This window comes from Equus caballus, chromosome 5 (assembly GCF_041296265.1).
Source record: "Equus caballus isolate H_3958 breed thoroughbred chromosome 5, TB-T2T, whole genome shotgun sequence".
Lineage (NCBI taxonomy): Eukaryota > Metazoa > Chordata > Mammalia > Perissodactyla > Equidae > Equus > Equus caballus.
In genome coordinates, this window is record NC_091688.1 from 14,234,044 (window position 1) to 14,251,604 (window position 17,561).

The 17,561-nt window shown below is 37.7% G+C and overlaps 1 protein-coding gene across 3 annotated transcripts in view; it reads left to right on the forward strand.

The window, feature by feature from the left end:
- SOAT1 (sterol O-acyltransferase 1) overlaps window positions 1–16,521 on the forward strand; it is an 80,348-nt gene extending 63,827 nt beyond the window's left edge. For 2 of the 3 annotated variants that reach the window (XM_023640234.2, XM_023640236.2), the window contains 6 exons: window positions 259–388; window positions 8,900–8,997; window positions 10,126–10,224; window positions 11,794–11,929; window positions 12,808–12,953; window positions 14,271–16,521. In XM_023640234.2, coding sequence (XP_023496002.1) covers window positions 259–388; window positions 8,900–8,997; window positions 10,126–10,224; window positions 11,794–11,929; window positions 12,808–12,953; window positions 14,271–14,327 — 666 coding nt within the window. In that variant the 3' untranslated portion in view covers window positions 14,328–16,521. 3 annotated transcript variants of the gene reach the window in all.
- The last annotated feature ends 1,040 nt before the right edge of the window (window positions 16,522–17,561 follow it).

Here is a 17,561-nt window from a genome sequence, read left to right on the forward strand (position 1 = left end):
GAAAAGCAGGTTCTAAGAGTCTGATCTTCTGAAAATGCCCTTTGATCAAGTGTTGGAAAAAGATATGGTAGAAATTAGGCTTGAGTAATATCTCTGAAGGACCACAGTTTGGCAGTCTTACAGACTAGTGTTAAATGGAATCTATATATAAACAATAGTTTAAGGGTCATATGTATTTTATTTTGAAGGAAAAAAATCACCTTCTGTCTTTCCTTATCAAGCCATCATTATTGTAATTATATCTTTGTTATGTTCCAGGTTTTGGGTTGCCTTTTTTATGTGTACTACATCTTCGAAAGGCTCTGCGTCCCCTTGTTTCGAAATATCAAACAGGAGCCCTTCAGCGCCCGTGTTCTGGTCCTTTGTGTATTTAATTCCATCTTGCCAGGTAACGTGAATACTGGTTAATTTGGCCATTCATAAAGTTGCAAGGAAAATGGAAAGCAATTGCATATGACCCCCTTTCATTTTCCTGCTTGTCACTATAAACTCACCTACATGTCTATACCCATCTTGACCTCTTTCCATCAATGTAATAAATGAGGTAAACTGTGGTCTCAGATCAGTCTTTTCATTTGTCCTCTGTCACTCAAGTTTTGCTTCCTCTGACTGTAGATAGTTCATGTTTATGCTTTATCTTCCTGTTTACTATTCATTTCACTGCAATCTTGCTCCTAATCCAGCCAGGCCACTGAAATGGCTCCCCCCCACCCCCCCAAGATTGGCACCTGAGCTAACAACTGTTGCCAATCTTTTTTTCTCCTTTTTTTCCTGCTTTTTCTCCCCAAATCCCCCCAGTGCATAGTTGTATATTTTTTTAATTGTGGGTCCTTCTAGTTATGGCATGTGGGATGCCACTTCAATATGGCCTGACGAGTGGTGCCATGTCCGTGCCCAGGATCTGAAAACTGTGGGCTGCCAAAGTGGAGCACATGAGCTTAACCACTTGGCCATTGGGCCAGCCCCTGAAATGGCCTTTTTTTAATCACTAGAATCTCCTGATTCTAAATCCAGTAGATGGTTTAGCCCTCATTTTGTTTGATCTCCATGAAGCATTGGATGTTGCTGACCACATTTGACATCTCTCTTGCTGCTATTTCTTATTCTCCGGTTTTTCCAGCCATACCTCAATATCCTAACTTCATTCATTCCACTTACGGGTTTTTTTTTGGCCTAAACAGTAAGGAAACTTTATTTCTCTTATAAGTAGAAGTCCAGAACTAGGGTGAGTAATTTATGCTCAGTGATGGCATCAAAGACCCAGGTTTTCTCCATCTTTCTGTTCTTTCATCCTTGTTCACCTCATGGTGGCAAAATGGCTGCAGTAGCTCCAGACACATGTTCAAACAACGTCTACAGGCCTCAAGAGAGTGGGCTCCTTCCTCCTGCTGCTCCATTTAAAAAATATTTCATTTATTAATTTTTTTATTGAGTTCATAATAGTTTACAACATTGTGAAACTTCATTTGTATGTTATTGCTTGTCTGTCACCATATAGGTGTTCCCCTTCATCCCCTGTGCCCTCACCCCACCCCCTTCCCCTCGTAACTACTTAACTGTTCTCTTTGTCCATGTGTTTTTTTTTATCTTCCACATATGACTGAAATCATCTGGTGTTTGTCTTTCTCCATCTGGCTTATTTTGCTTAACATAATACCCTCCAGGTCCATCTATGTTGTTGCAAATAGGAAGATTTTGTCTTTTGTTATGGTTGAGTAGTATTCCATTGTATATATAGACCACATCTTCTTTATCCAGTTATCAGTCGACGGGCACTTGGGTTGCTTGCATGTCTTGGCTATTGTAAATAATGCCGGAGTGAACATAGGGGTGCATAAGCCACTTTAAATTGTTGATTTCAAGTTCTTTGGATAGATACCCAGTAACGGGATACGTTGGTCATATAGTGTTTCTGTTTTGAGTTTTTTGAGAAATCTCCACACTGTTTTCCAAAGTGGCTGTACCAGTTTGCATTCCCACCAGCAGTGAATGAGGGTTCCCTCTTCTCCACATCCTCTCCAAAATTTGCTATTTTTTGTTTTAATGATTATAGCCATTTCAACGGGTGTAAGGTAGTATCTTAATGTAGTTTTGATTTGCGTTTCCCTGATGATTAGTGATGTCGAGCAACTTTTCATGTGCCTATTGGCCATCTGTATATCTTCTTTGGAGAAATGTCTCTTCATATTCTCTGACAATTTTTGATTAGGTGGTTTGTTTTTTTGTTGTTCAGTTGTGTGAGTTCTTTATATATAATGAAATATATATATGATTTTTATATATACCTTTATATATACCTTGTCAGATATATGATTTGCAAATATTTTCTCACAGTTTGTGGGTTGTCTTTTTGTTTTGATTCTGGTTTTCTTTGCCTAACAAAAGCTCCTTAGTCTGAAGATTTCCCACTTGTTTATTTTTTCTTTTATTTCCCTTATCCCAGAAGACATGGTATCCAATAAGACCGTTTTAAGATCGATGTCAGAGTGTAGTACCTATATTTTCTTCCGGAAGTTTTATGGTTTCAGATCTTACTGTCAAGTCTTCGATCCATTTTGAGTTAACTTTTGTCTGTGGCATAAAGTAGTGGTCTACTTTCATTCTTTTGTGTGTGGCTGCCTGATTTTCCCCAACACCATTTACTGAAGAGACTGTCTTTTCTCCATTGTATGTTCTTAGCCTCTTTGCTGAAGATTAGTTGTCCATAGATGTGTGGTTTTATTTCTGGGCTTTCAGTTCTTTTCCATTGATCTGTGTTGCCTGGTTTTGTACTAGTACCATGGTGTTTTGATTATTATGGCTTGTAGTACATTTTGAAGTCAGGGATTGTGATGCCTTCAGCATTATTCTTTTTTTCTCAGGATTGCTTTAGCTATTTGGAGTCTTTGGTTGCCCCATATGAATTTTAGGATTCTTTGTTCTATTTCTGTGAAGAAAGTCATTGGGATTCTGATTGGGATTGCACTGAATCTGTAGATTGCTTTGGGTAGCATGGACATTTTAACTATGTTTATTCTTCCAATCCATGTGCATGGAATATCTTTCCATTCCTCTATGTCATCATTGATTTCTTTTAATAATGTTTTATACTTTTCATTGTATAGGTCTTTCACCTCCTTGGTTAAATTTATTCCTAGATGGGGCCAGCCTGGTGGTGCAGTGGTTAAGTTCGCATGTTCCGCTTCTTGGCGGCCCGGGGTTTGCTGGTTCGCATCCTGGGTGCAGACATGGCATCGCTTGGCATGCCATGCTGTGGTAGGCGTTCCACATGTAAAGTAGAGGAAGATGGGCACAGATGTTAGCTCAGGGCCAGGCTTCCTCGGCAAAAAAGAGGAGGACTGGCAGTAGTTAGCTCAGGGCTAATCTTCCTCAAAAAAAAGATAAATAAAATAAATTTATTCCTAGATGTTTTGTTCTTTTTGTTGTAATTGTAGATGGTATTATATTGTTGAGTTCTCTTTCTGTTAGTTCGTTATTAAAGTATCAAAATGTAACTGATTTTTATAAGTTGAGTTTGTACCCTGCAACTTTACTGTAGTTGTTCATTATTTCTAATAGTTTTCCAGTGGATTCTTTTGGGTTTTCTATATACAAGATCATGTCGTCTGCAAACAGTGAGAGTTTCACTTCTTCATTTCCTATTTGGATTCTTTTTATTCCTTTCTCTAGCTTAATTGCTCTGGCCAAAACCTCCAGTACTATTTTGAATAAGAGTGGCGAGAGTGGGTGCTCTTGTCTTATTCCTGTTCTCAGAGGGATGGCTTTCAGTTTTTCCCTATTGAGTATGATGTTGGCTGTGGGTTTGTCATATATGACCTTTATTATGTTGAGGTAATTTCCTTTTATCCCCATTTTGTTAAGAGTTTTTTTTTCATAAATGGCTGTTGGATCTTGTCAGATGCTTTCTCTGTGTCTATTGAGATGGTGGTTTTTAGTCCTCATTCTGTTAATATGGTGTATTACATGGATTGATTTGTAAATGTTAAACCATCTCTGTGTCCCTGGTGTAAATCCCACTTGATCCTGGTATATGGTCTTTTTCATATATTGCTGTATTCAGGTTGCCAATATTTTGTTGAGGATTTTTGCATCTATGTCTATCAGCGATATTGGCCTGTAGTTCTCCTTTTTGTGTTGTCCTTGTCAGGCTTTGGTATCAGGGTGATGTTGGCTTTGTAGAATGTGTTAGGAAGTGTTCTGTCTTCCCTGATTTTTTTGAAATAGTTTGAGAAGGATAGGTATTAAGTCTTCTTTGAATGTTTGGTAGAATTCACCAGGTAAGCCGTCTGGTTCTGGACTTTTGTTTTTTGGGATGTTTTTGATTACTGTTTCAATCTTTTTACTTGTGATTGTTCTATTTAGATTATCTATTTCTTCTTGATTCAGCTTGGGAGGTTGTAAGAGTCTAAGAATTTATCTATTTTATCTAGATTGTCCAGTTTGTTGGCATATAGTTTTTCATAGTATTCTCTTATAATAATTTGTATTTCTGTGGTATCTGTTGTAATTTGTCCTCGTTTATTTCTAATTTTATCCAAGCTTTCTCCCTTTTTTTCTTTGCAAGTCTGGCTAGGAGTTTCTCAGTTTTGTTTATCTTGTCAAAGAATGAACTCGTGGTTTCTTTGATAATTTCTACTCTCCTTTTTGTTTCCGTTGCATTTATTTCTTCCTTGATTTTTATTATTTCCCTCTTTCTGCTGACTTTGGGCTTTGTTTGTTCTTTTTGTAATTCTGTTAGGTATAGTTTAAGATTGCTTATTTGAGATTTTTCTTGTTTGTTAAGATGGGCCTATATTGCTCTGAATTTCCCTCTTAGGACTGCTTTTTCTGCATCCCATATGAGTTGATATGGATGTTTTCATTTTCATTTGTGTCCAGGTATTTTTTTATTTCTCCTTTAATTTCTTCAGTGGTCCATTGGTTGTTCAGTAGCATGTTGTTTAGTCTCCACATCTTTCCTTTTCTCAGCTTTTTTCTTGTAGTTAATTTCTAGTTTCATAGCATTGTGTTTCAAAAGATGCTTGTTATTATTTCAATCTTCTTAAATTTATTGAGGCTTGCCTTGTTTCCCAACATATGGTCAGTCATTGAGAATGTTTCGTGTGTGCTTGAGAACAATGTGTATTCTGCTGTTTTTGGATGGAGTGTTCTATATATATCTATTAAGTCCATCTGGTGTAGCTTTTCATTTAATTCCACTGTTTCCTTGTTGACTTTTTGTCTGGATGATGAGTGTTGAGGTCCCCTACTATTATTGTTTGTTGTTAATATCTCCTTTTAGGTTTGTTAATAGTTGGTGTATGTACTTTGGTGCTCCTCTGTTGAGTGCGTAGATATTTATAAGTGTTATGTCTTGTTGGTAGAGTGTCCCTTTGATCATTATATACTGCCCATCTTTGTCTGTCTTTACCTGTCTTATCTTGAAGTCTACTCTAAGTATTGCAACACCTGCTTTCTTTTGTTTCCCATTAGCTTATCTCCCATCCCTTGACTCTGAGCCTGTGTTCGTTGTTGGAGCTGAGATGTATTTCCTGGAGGCAGCATATTGTTGGGTCTTGTTCTTTAATCCATCTTGCCACTCTGTGTCTTTTTATTGGAGGGTTCAGTATGTTTACATTTAGAGTGATTATTGATATATGAAGACTTAATGCTGCCATTTTATCACTCGTTTTCCAGTTGTCCTGTATTTTCTTTGTTTCTTGTCCCATGTATTTCAGACTACCAACTTGGTTAAGTAGTTTGCTTATGCTAGATTCCTTAGTTTTCTCCTTGTTTAGTATTTGTGATTCTGATCTACTTTTTGTTTAGTGGTTACCATGAAGTTTGTATGCAAAATCTTGTAGATGAAATAGTCTGTTTTCTCATGACCTCTAATTTCCTTAGATTAAGCTGATTCAGTCCCTTTCCTTTTTCTTGTCCTAAGTTATTTTTGTCACATCTTATTCCATCTTGTGTTGTGAGTTGGTGGTTAAAATGACAAGATTGTTTGTTTTTGGTGTTTTCCTTCGCTTTATCTCTAATGTTCTACATGAATATGTGCTAACCTGTTATTCTGGGTAGGTCCAATTTTCTGATTTTGTCTACCTACTTACCTCCTTATTCAGGGTTTTGTAACCGCTTTCTTCTTCTTCTTTTTTTTTTTTTTTTGGTATTTGGGCCTTCTTGAGGATTTCTTGCAGGGGTGATCTTGTGGCTGTGAACTCTGTTAGCTTTTGTTTATCTGGAAACATTTTTATTTCACCATCATAACTGAAGGATATTTTCCCTGGATAGAGTATTCTTGGCTGAAAGTTTCTGTCTTTCAAAGATTTGGGTGTAGCTTTCCACTCTCTCCTAGCCTATAAGGTTTCTGCAGAGAAATCTGCTGAAAGCCTTATAGGGGCTCCTTTGTAAGTTATTTTCTTCTGCCTTGCTGCCCTTATTATTTTTCCTTTGTCATTTATTTTTGACAGTTTCACTAGTATATGTCTTGCAGTAGGTCTTTTTGCATTGACAAAGTTAGGAGATCTGGTGGTCTATTTCACATAGATTTCCATCCCCTTCCCCAGGTTTAAGAAGTTCTCTGCTGTTATTTCTTTGAATAAGCCTTCTGTTCCATCCTCCTCTTCTCCTTCCCGTATACCTACTGTAATCCTTATGATGCATTTCCTTATTGAGTCAGATAATTCTCGGAGACTTTCTTCATTTCTTTTTAGTCTTAGTTCTTTCAACTGCTCCACCTGAAACATTTCTATATTTCTGTCCTTGATCATGCCGATTCATTCCTCGATGATATAACATCTACTGTTCAGGGAATCTGTATTCTGCTTTATCCTGTCTATTGCGTTTTTCATCTTCAGTGTTTCTCTTTGACTATTCTTTATAGTTTCAGTCTCTTTTGTGAAGTAGCTTCTGAACTTGTTGAATTGTCTATCTGCATTCTCTTTTAAGTCGTTGAGGTTTTAAGTGATAGCTATTTTGAATTCTGTGTCATTTAGGTTATAGATTTCTGTGTCTTCAGGATTGATTTCTTGGTAGTTGGCATTTTCCTTCTGGTCTGGAGATTTAATATATTTTTTCATGCTGCTAGATGGCGTAGATTTGTGCCTCCACATTGTGTTAGTATTTGATTGCCACTTCCACCTTTCACCATAGGTGGGCACCAAGAGCTGCAGTTTTTGAGCCTGCTGCAAACCAAGGGGACAGCTGCAAGGTGCTGGGCTATGCCACTGGGGCCACACTGGTGGGGGAGGGGCTCTTTCTTCTCCTGTGTGATCTCCGGGGCTTCTTGCTGTGCCCTCACTATCCGATCTCCTGGTGTGTTGGCTTGATGCTGACACCCCCGTAATAGCTAGTCCCCTCTGTGAGGGGCTTTTCCCTGGGCTGTGAGGGACTTCAGGGATCTATGGTGTTCCCTCAGAGGGCCACTGCTCCCTACTCACCTTCCTCCCTGAGTCTGTGCATAGTCCCCGAGTCACTGTCCTTCCATCAGGAAGAGAAGCATTCTCTTACCTCAGTCAACTTCCTGGGGTAGGGGTGGGGCTCCAGCACCCCTACCTTCTACTGTGTGGCTGCATGGGTCTCTCAGATGTCTTTTGTGTTGTGTGGATGTCCTCTGTTGGGGTATGAATGTCCTTTTTGTTGTATCTTTGCAGGGAGAGTTTACTGGGAGAGCTCACTCTGCCGTTATGCTGCATTCCACTTACTTTTTCTAGAGATATATGAGTACCTGTTCTATGCCAGGTACTGAGGATGTTGCAGGGAACAAGACAAGACGTATCTACTCTTTACTCTGTGGAAGCTTGCAGTTTCACTATGTTTATAGTTTCCCTTACGTACTCTTTCTCTTTGCTCTACCCATTAAAAGTTGATATTGTTTTCTGTTATCACCTTCTCTCTTCTTTAACCTCTCTCCCAGGCTTCTGCTAGTAACTCTTCCTGATATCCCCCAAGATTTACTCCAATAAACTGTTTTATCTGTCCCTCTAAAGGATATGTGGTTTCCTCATTTGGCTACAAATTCCTGGAGATGAGTGATTGTGTCTTATACTCAGTCAGCCAGTGTTAGTCTCTCCTATATTGTCTAATACATAATAGATGCTCTATAAATATTTTTTGAATAAACAAGTGAATGAAAGGCTTGGGGATGTAAATGGATATTTTACAGTATAGTGTAATATATACTGCATAGGTAGGATAAACAAAGTGCTGATGAATTTTGTTTCATATTGGAGATGACGTTTAACGTTGAATATTGAAAAATAGATAGGTGTTTGCCTGGCAAAGAAGTGGTGGAAAGGTGCTTCCAGGTAGTGCGATGGATACAAAAGCATGGAGTATTTACGACATCAGAAGTCCAGTCATGGATGAGGTTTATGACACTGGGAATAGAGTCAGAGATAAGTTAACCTTTTCACTATTGACAATTTGGGCTGGATAATTCTTTGTTTTGAGGGTCTGTGCGTCGTAGGATATTTAGCAACATCCTGGCCTCTCAGAACTAGATACCAGTAGCCCAACCCCTACCCTTTAAGTTGTGACAAACAAAAATGTCTCCAGAATTGCCAGATGTCCCCTGGGGGGCAAAACCTTCCCCAGTTTTAAACAACTGGTTTAGAGGAATGTGTAAGGGCCACATTTTAAAAGGCCATGGGTACCAAGTTGAGCCATACTTACAGGCATTTTTATTATAAACAGACTGGGTCCTTTGTCATCTGTAAAACCCATTTGGAAGGAAGTTAATGCTTTACCAAATTAAAATAAATAACTTTCAAAAGGATATTGTATCATCTCTGGGTAAGCTGGAATAATAACTTTTATTTTACAAAGTAATTCCAGCTAAGGAAATAATGACTATAATTAACTTCTTGGTATGTGAGCTATTTGGAAAGACTCTTAATATTGTTAATCTTATCTTTAGGTGTGCTGATACTGTTGCTTATTTTTTTTGCCTTTTTGCACTGCTGGCTTAATGCCTTTGCTGAGATGTTACGCTTTGGCGACAGGATGTTTTATAAGGTAATGTATACTTGGACTCATGTTTCTTTTCATAGTTATGTCCTCATTGTTAAGTATTTCAACCACGTTAGTTACTAGCTGTTTAACATAAACATTGTGAAATAATTTTTTTTCTGCAAGTTTTATCAACATCAAGTCCAAAATTCTGACATTGATATAATTAACATAGCTTTATCTTTTCTTCTACCTTTAATATTTGCTCTCTTAATACAGAATATGGTTTCTCTTGTATCCTGTATTGGGGACTACAGTAGGAAAGTATGTGTCCAGAGGACATTATGAGATTTTGCTGATGGTTCATTCATTTGAAATTGGCTGTCTGGTGCTGTGATCTGAGTTCTCCTCTCAGCAAATTACTCCATTTAAGATTGTTGAACAGTTTGTGAAGGAAATAAATTTTCCCTCCTTTATTTCGAAAGGCATTAATTCTGCTTACAATAGTATTATTACACTTCCAAAGTTGGAATTAAGTTCTAGACTAGAGCTAGAATGGATCATAGTATTCTATAATTCCACCTGAAGTCCTCTATCGAATTGTTTGTTGTCTTGGTAACACTCCAAGCCTTTCACTCATTTCTTAAAGTAGTTAATGTGGGTTGCAGGTTTTACATGTCTGATTCCATTGGTCTGATCTCAAAGTAGGGAGCAAGAGAGATATGAAGGAGTGTCAGGACTTGCAGGTAGCCACCATCCTACTCCTTGCACAACTTAAATATTGCCATTTATAATACCAGCTGACAGCTCTTTAGGTTTAGCATGCTATCTAAGTCTGTGTGACCTTACAATTCTCTCATTGTGTTTTAGAAAGATAAGGCAGATTTACCAATTGCTATTTAGCTGAATATTAAATTTAATGATTCTGTATGTTCTATATCTTCTATCATGACTTGTTTGATAATGAGACAAAATGCACCTAGGGATGTAATCATATGTAGAACTAGAATTAATGTCGTTGAACACAATAACCAAAATAGGTTTTAAGATTTTTCTGACATCTCTGTATGGACTAACAATTTATCATAACGCTCTAGGTATTATGTTATATGTGTATGTTCTTTGGGAATATTTGGGGGGTTGCTTTGACTTCTGTGTGTATGTGTGGTTTTATACTTTTACCTTTTTCCTCAGGATTGGTGGAACTCTACATCTTACTCCAACTATTACAGGACCTGGAATGTGGTAGTCCATGACTGGCTGTATTACTATGCTTACAAGGACTTTCTCTGGGTAAGCAGCGGGATTTAGTTGATGTTGTTCAAGAAATGGAGATTCTTTTCTAGAAAGTATTAGCGTTGTGCAGCTGGAAGAAGTTATACTTGGTTGTCTTCAATTCTCTTGTGAGACATTTATGTCTAAGAAACCTTCTGCTTTGAATAGTACTCCTTAGAGACCAGTATGTACAGTTACTAGGTCTAATGCCATCCTTTTGCTCTGGATTTTATTTTGCATGATTCCAAAGTAAGAATGCCTGGAGGTTTTTGGAAGAGTTGAAATGATCCACCAATAATGGGTGATTTCTTATGAATCTCATTGCTAACAAATAATCACCCTTTAGTTTTTTTCATTTGTTTTTTGTTTTTGTTTCTTTGTTAAAAGTGGAGAAACACTTGTGTTTGGATTTCTGTCTCTCCAATTCGTGATATCTGTCTGTGAGACATTCTTTAGAGCAGAATGTATTTAGACTGATGAAATGTAATCTTGAATTACGTGGTTGATAAATGCTGGTCTTTCTGGATTGCACGTTTTCATTGTTAAGTAAGGGCAGTATTTGGCTAACTGATAGCATGTTGTGGTGCAGATAGCACTGTACTGAGGGTTCTTCATTTATAAGTGTAGTTTCACTTATGGATGAGGCAAAGCCCTTCTTTCTAAAACTTAGTTTTGTGACCTGTAAAAATGAAGATGTCTGTCCTATCTACCATACCATCTTATTCCAAAGGTTGAGATTTGATGTGTGTGTTTATATATGAAAACAATAGGGTTTGTTTTGGTTTTTTTGTGAGGGAGATTATCCCTGAGCTAACGTCTGCTGCCAATCCTCCTCTTTTTGTTGAGGAAGACTGGCCCTGAGCTAACATCTATGCCCATCTTCCTCTACTTTATATGTGGGACGCCTACCACAGCATGGCTTGCTAAGCGGTGCCACGTCCGCACCTGCTGTCCGAACCGGCAAACCCTGGGCTGCCGAAGTGGAACGTGCAAACTTTACTGCTGTGCCACCAGGCCAGCCCCTGAAAACAATGTTTTTTCAGTCATAGTGACTTAACAAATGTTACTATTAATGTTTTTGAAAATATTCCCAGATCTTTCAACTAATGTTTTTGAAAATGCCTCATTTTAGTAAAATACAGATTTTTTTTTTTTTGAGGAAGATTAGCCCTGAGCTAACTACTACCAGTCTTCCTCTTTTTTGCTGAGGAAGCCTGGCCCTGAGCTAACCTCCATGCCCATCTTCCTCTACTTTTTATATGTGGGACGCCTACCACAGCGTCGTGTGCCAAGGGGTGCATTTCTGTACCTGGGATCCAAACCGGCGAACCCTGGGCAACTGAGAAGCAGAACGTGCGAACTTAACCGCTGCACCACCGGGCCGGCCCCAGAGACAGATTTTTAAGCATAGTTGTTTTTTGTAATTATTTTTATACATTTGGTTTAATCCAAGGGAATAGACTTGGAAAATCAAATATAAATAATTAAATAGGTGTCTTTAGTGTGTGATAATTATAAGTCGTATATAGTTCATGCTTAATTACTTACTTTTTTAAAATTACTTTTCAATATTTTCCTTTACGCTAGGTTTTCACGAAGAAGTTCAGAGCGGCTGCCATGTTAGCTGTCTTTGCTGTGTCTGCTGTAGTGCACGAATATGCCTTGGCTCTTTGCTTGAACTTTTTCTATCCAGTGCTCTTCGTGCTCTTCATGTTCTTTGGAAGTAAGTATTTCTTGGCACGCCATGAGTACTGAGTATTATGCTAAAAGAGAAAGTTAGAGAATAAAGTATAAAATCAACATAGAAAACTAGATAGTAAATAGTAATGCCATTTCATGGCAGTATTTGTTTATCAGATTTTGAGTAATTATACACAACTCTGTTTCAAGATGGTTACACCTTGAAGGAAGGAAATGAACTAAATAACCTCTTGACAACTTTGTAACTGTTCACAACATATTCATTTGGTAGGTCATGAAAACTATAAACAACTTCTTTATTCTTAAACTCTCAGTGTTCATTCCCTGAAGAAACTGACCATTTTTTAAAGTGGATGGAGAGGGACAAGTTAGAATATGAATGATTCCATGAAATATATTTTCGCCTGTCCAGAATACTCTCTGATTTCCAATTAATCACTGATTAACACATTTAAACACTGAAGCCTCATTTTTCTTTCTTTCTTTTTCTTTTTTTTTTTTTTTGAGAAAGATTAGCCCTGAGCTAACTACTGCCAGTCCTCCTCTTTTTGACTGAGGAAGAGTGGCCCTGAGCTAACACCTGGCCCATCTTCCTCTACTTTCTATGTGGGACACCTACTACAGCATGGCGTGCCAAGCGGTGCCATGTCTGCACCCGGGATCCGAATGGCGAACCCCAGGCTGCTGAGAAGCGGAAGGTGTGCACGTAACCGCTGTGCCACCGGCCGGCCCCAGAAGCCTCATTTTTATTTATACGACCAGTGGCCAGAATAGAACATGTATAGACACAGTTGATACTCATTGTGATAGTTAAATGATTACAGCAGATATCAGAGGCCCTTCATCTCCTGATAGATTATTTCGATAACTGTGTATTTTCTTTTATCTTCCTAACTTTAGTGGCTTTCAACTTCGTTGTCAATGATAGTCGGAAAAGGCCAATTTGGAATGTTATGATGTGGACTTCCCTTTTTGCGGGCAATGGAGTTATCCTGTGCTTTTATTCTCAAGAGTGGTATGCACGTCAGCACTGTCCTCTGAAAAATGTGAGTCATTAGCCAGCCTGGCGTGGAAAATAACCTATTTGTCCCTGATTGTGGGGGTTGGCGGGCAAAAGGGGAGGGAGAGTAGTGGAGATTATGATGAATTAGGGTTAAGGGGAGGGAAATAACGGAGTAAAAGCATTAACTTAGTATCTGATCTTATGCACTGTCCTTGAAATTTTTCTTTTCTTTGGTTTTCTTCACATTGTACTCTTCTAGTTCTTTTTTTCCTCCTCTTTTACTGCTTTTTCTTTAGCTCCTTCTAATTTTCTTCCTGTGTCTTGAAAATGTAGGTGTTCTCCAGGGTTTTCCCAATGACATGTGTATCCCCCCACCTAAACATATGTATTTTTTACCTATTTCTCCCCAAAGTAATAAACTCTTTGTAAAAATACCCACCTATGCTCATATGCCTAGGATCCCATTTCCCTTGATTCTTTGTTATTTTTCATTTCTTTTTTGTAATTATGTAAGAATCTCATTCTTACAGCTTTAGCTTTTAGCTGCATATGGGTAACTCCCAAATATTGAGGAGCTGCCTTCCTGAAATACCTGCCTGGGTATTTCTCACGGGCATCTATAACTGAAGATGCCCACACTCAAATTAATCAGTTTCTCTTCCAAAGCTTCTCCTACTGTCTCTCGTGTTTTTGTTACCCTGCCCTCCCTCCTGCTCCCACCTCACTTCCTGTTGATCCCCTTTGTGCGTCTGAACAAACTGCTCTGCTTTCTGGCCTCTATGCCTGGCCACGCTGCTCTTTACGCTCAGATTCCACCTTTCAGATTTTATTTGATCAGAATCCAGTTTGGATGCAGCGTCTCGCCTGAAATCTTTTCAGAGTCTCACTCTGTCTCTTTCCACTTTCCTTTCCCGCTGCTTTAGTAGTTCTTCATCTGTTCCCATTTAGGTAATTCAGTGATTTGAAACCTTGAATTATAGTAATTTGTGTATATATTTTATCATCCTTAACCTACCACCATTTAGATTTCAGGCTACTAAAAGTAGGGCTGTGCTAAAATAAAATGCAAGATCCAGAAAGAGGTAGTCACTATTTGGAATTTGGTGAGAAGTCCATTCAATTTTGTAGAGTTTACTGGCCTTTAAAAGCTTCATGTAGAGCTGCTAATTGAATAAATCTGTGCTGTAGATAAAAATAATGAACATCTTTTGAATTAGTGAGCTGTTTATAGCTTAAAGGTTACTGACATGCTGGGAGGCATTTTGGAGATGTACAATATATAACATTAACACCCCTGATCTGTCCCCACACCTCATACACACAAGTAAACTATTCTTTCATTCTTTTCTTTCCCTTGAAGCCCACATTTCTGGATTATATCCAGCCACGTTCCTGGACTTGTCGTTACATGTTTTAGAAGTTTGGACTTTGTTTCCTTCCTTGACACTGAAGATTGGATATTCTGCCTGATGTGGGGCCAACATCTGTTTCCAGCTGTTACTGAAGTTATCTGATTATTTGGACAACTCCAGGCTTACAGATGGCTCACTCCGTTCCTAGCTCACCTGAAGCCGAGCTGTTGGAAATTTACTGGAATCTTTTACACTTAAGCAGGACTTTGTTTTTTTTCCTATGTGGGAGAAGGGAGACTTGAGGCTGCCTTAATTACAGATTTTTGCTGGGTCATATCAGCTCAAGCCTCAGAAGTTATATCTTTTTTGTTTTGGACTCTATCTAATTAGACGCTAAACTTATGTTTTCTTGGCTACTAAATTAGCCAAAACACTTATGAAGAAATCATTTAAATTTCCTCTGGCTTAGAAATTTTTTCATGCACACAGTTGGAATATATGCTAATTGACCATGCAACTGGGAAAGAAAAGAAAATAATGTGGAACGGTTTGCTATTTCTAGAAGAAAGGAAATACTGTTTTCCAAAGATAATCTTGTTATACATCCTAATTTGTATTTTTTTGAAAAAAGTTCAGTTCTACTCAGTTTTTACCTTGTTTTTGCTATACACTGTAGGTCATGATTTCTGTGAGGCAAAATTGTACTTTTCACCTTGAATTCTTTAATTTGCATCCATAATATTATATATTGAGAGGAACAGAAGTAGGAAGGGAAAAAAGAAAGTGGCACAGGACAAAGAAAAATATTTCCTCTTATAACTTCCAAAGTAATTTTTTTTTTTAAAGATTTTATTTTTCCTTTTTCTCCCAAAGCCCCCCAGTGCATAGTTGTGTACTTTTAGTTGTGGGTCCTTCCAGTTGTGGCATGTGGCATGCCACCTTAGCATAGCTTGATGAGCGCTGCCATGTGCACACCCAGGACTCGAACTGGCAAAACCCTGGGCCACCAAAGCAGAGCACGCAAACTCAACCACTCAACCACAGGGCCGGCCCCCAAAGTAATTTTTTAACGTGACTTGCGGAATCAATCATGTATTTAAATTACTTTATCATGGAACTTATATGGAAAATAACTCTTTTTTGTTTAAACTTTAAGGTAATAACTTCTTTGAAGTTATTTAGAAGTATCCTTTGGTACAGTTATTTTATTGTCTAATTAATACTGACTTGAATTATTTTGCAGACTAGTAAGTCTGTAACATAAGTATTAATCACCTCCGTTAAAGTGATTATTAAAGATCCAGATGCTAGTTTCTGCATTTGCTCAATTATACTTTTCATGGTGATATACTTTAGGTGAAACTAATTAACATGTGATCATTTTCAAGAAAATGTACTCTATTAGGTGATGTTCCTGTGTTATTAGATGCCCATTGTTAATACAGTGTGGTGTGTAGGAATTATTTTATTTGTATGTATGCGGTGTGATGCTGGTCATAAAACTTGAGCATTGGAAGGGGTAGCAGAGACCATGGAGTTCAGCTTTCCACTCAAGGAAGTGAGACTTATGAATTACCCAAAAGACTGTTGTTATTTGGAGCAGCCAACTTGAGAGGCTATCTTGGTATTCTAACAGCCCTGCCACTATCCTAAAAAATTTTGGGGAATCTTTTTCAAATTATTTTAAAGTCAGTTTGAGTTTCACAAGAAGGTAAACAGAGTTTCTTCATAATCACAACTTAATTTGTACTCTGAGTACCCAGCGTAGTCACCGATTTTCTTCCCCATGCCTTTGATCCACATGAGTTTAGGCAGTTTTCAAACATCAGATCCAACTCCAGTGGACAAAAGTGCACCTCAAAGGAGGTGATTTTTTTAAAAGGTTTCCGCATGTTCCCAAGCAGGAATTATCTGTATGGTGGTATTGTAATTGTACTGGAACCATAACCTCTAAACAAGACTGCTTTAATATGGCTTGTAATTTCTGGCATTTTTATTAAAAATTAAAATGAGTCAATCACTTGAATTTATAACTACATTTTAAATATGATGAGGGAACTGACAAAAACAGATTGGTCTAAGACTTGGTTATGAATAAGCCAGTCTCTTGCAGTGTGAGAATGGAACTCTTAGGTCTGTATTTCTAAGTGCTGTAAATGTGCACCGTCATTGAGGGGATTTTGTTGCTCTGTACTGATTCCAAATACTGTATTTGTTGGACTGAACGAGGCTATTTAAAAAAAACAAACTCTCATCTTCTGTTTGTTTGTTAGTGATTTTTTTTCTGCCCAAGATTAAGTGACGACAAATAATATGTGTATAATTATAGACTCTTTTGAATGATAAAACTGTCCTAAGAAATTTTCAGAAACAAAAGAATAGCCACTTTCTCTGAAAGAAACCAGTTTGATAGCCATGGTCTTATTGCTAGCTGCTTTTAGCAAGTCTTTTCTTTAAACCACTATCTGCACTCTTTAAACAAATAGTTAAAACTAAAACTTCTTACTAATGTGTTTCAGGAAGATTTATTGATTCCCCCCCTCTTTTGCTAATAGGGATGAAAATTATTTTCAGTTACAGGATGACAGTGTTTTCCTTCTGAAAACTGAGTTTAAAATTTGTTTCCTGTAAGAAGTATTAATGATCGTAACCATTACTAAATTTATTAGATGCTTTTCACAATCTTGGATAGTGAAGGAAAACTGAGGTTTTTTTGGTTTTGATGGATTAATCTGCAATTGCCTAGGTAAAGTTGCTTGCTTTGTTAGAAATTAATTAGCCAGCTGAGGCTGCTTTTATTCTGTCCGTAACTACAACGTTTGGAAGCAAAAGGAGTGGGGGAAATGTTTTTTCCTTTTTTGGTAGTTGCAAGGTAAAAGAGGGTGATATTGGCGGGTCAAGAAAGTGTGGTGTGTAAGTATTCTATATTTGCAAATACAGATTATTGTTGTAGAAGGAATTCATTTAGTATAGGCAATTTTCATTGTGATTTTGAAACTATACTTCCCTGAAAAATGGAATCCTGAAGTCTGTAGAAAACAGAACATTGCGTGTTTAAAAGTTTGTCATGTGGGCTATGTAGCCTAAAAAGACAGAATTCATGAATTGTTGAAGTCTTTTATGCAAAAAGATATCTTTGCTTTGTATGGCCATAAGTAATTCAGAATAAAGTTCATTGTTTTGTCTGGGGAAAAACAGTGAAGGCAAACCGATAGAACTGTACTAAGCAGAGGGCCTGACGTAGGGCAGTAGTTTAAATGTTTGCTTTCGTTATGAAACCATTCTAAAAAATAAATTGT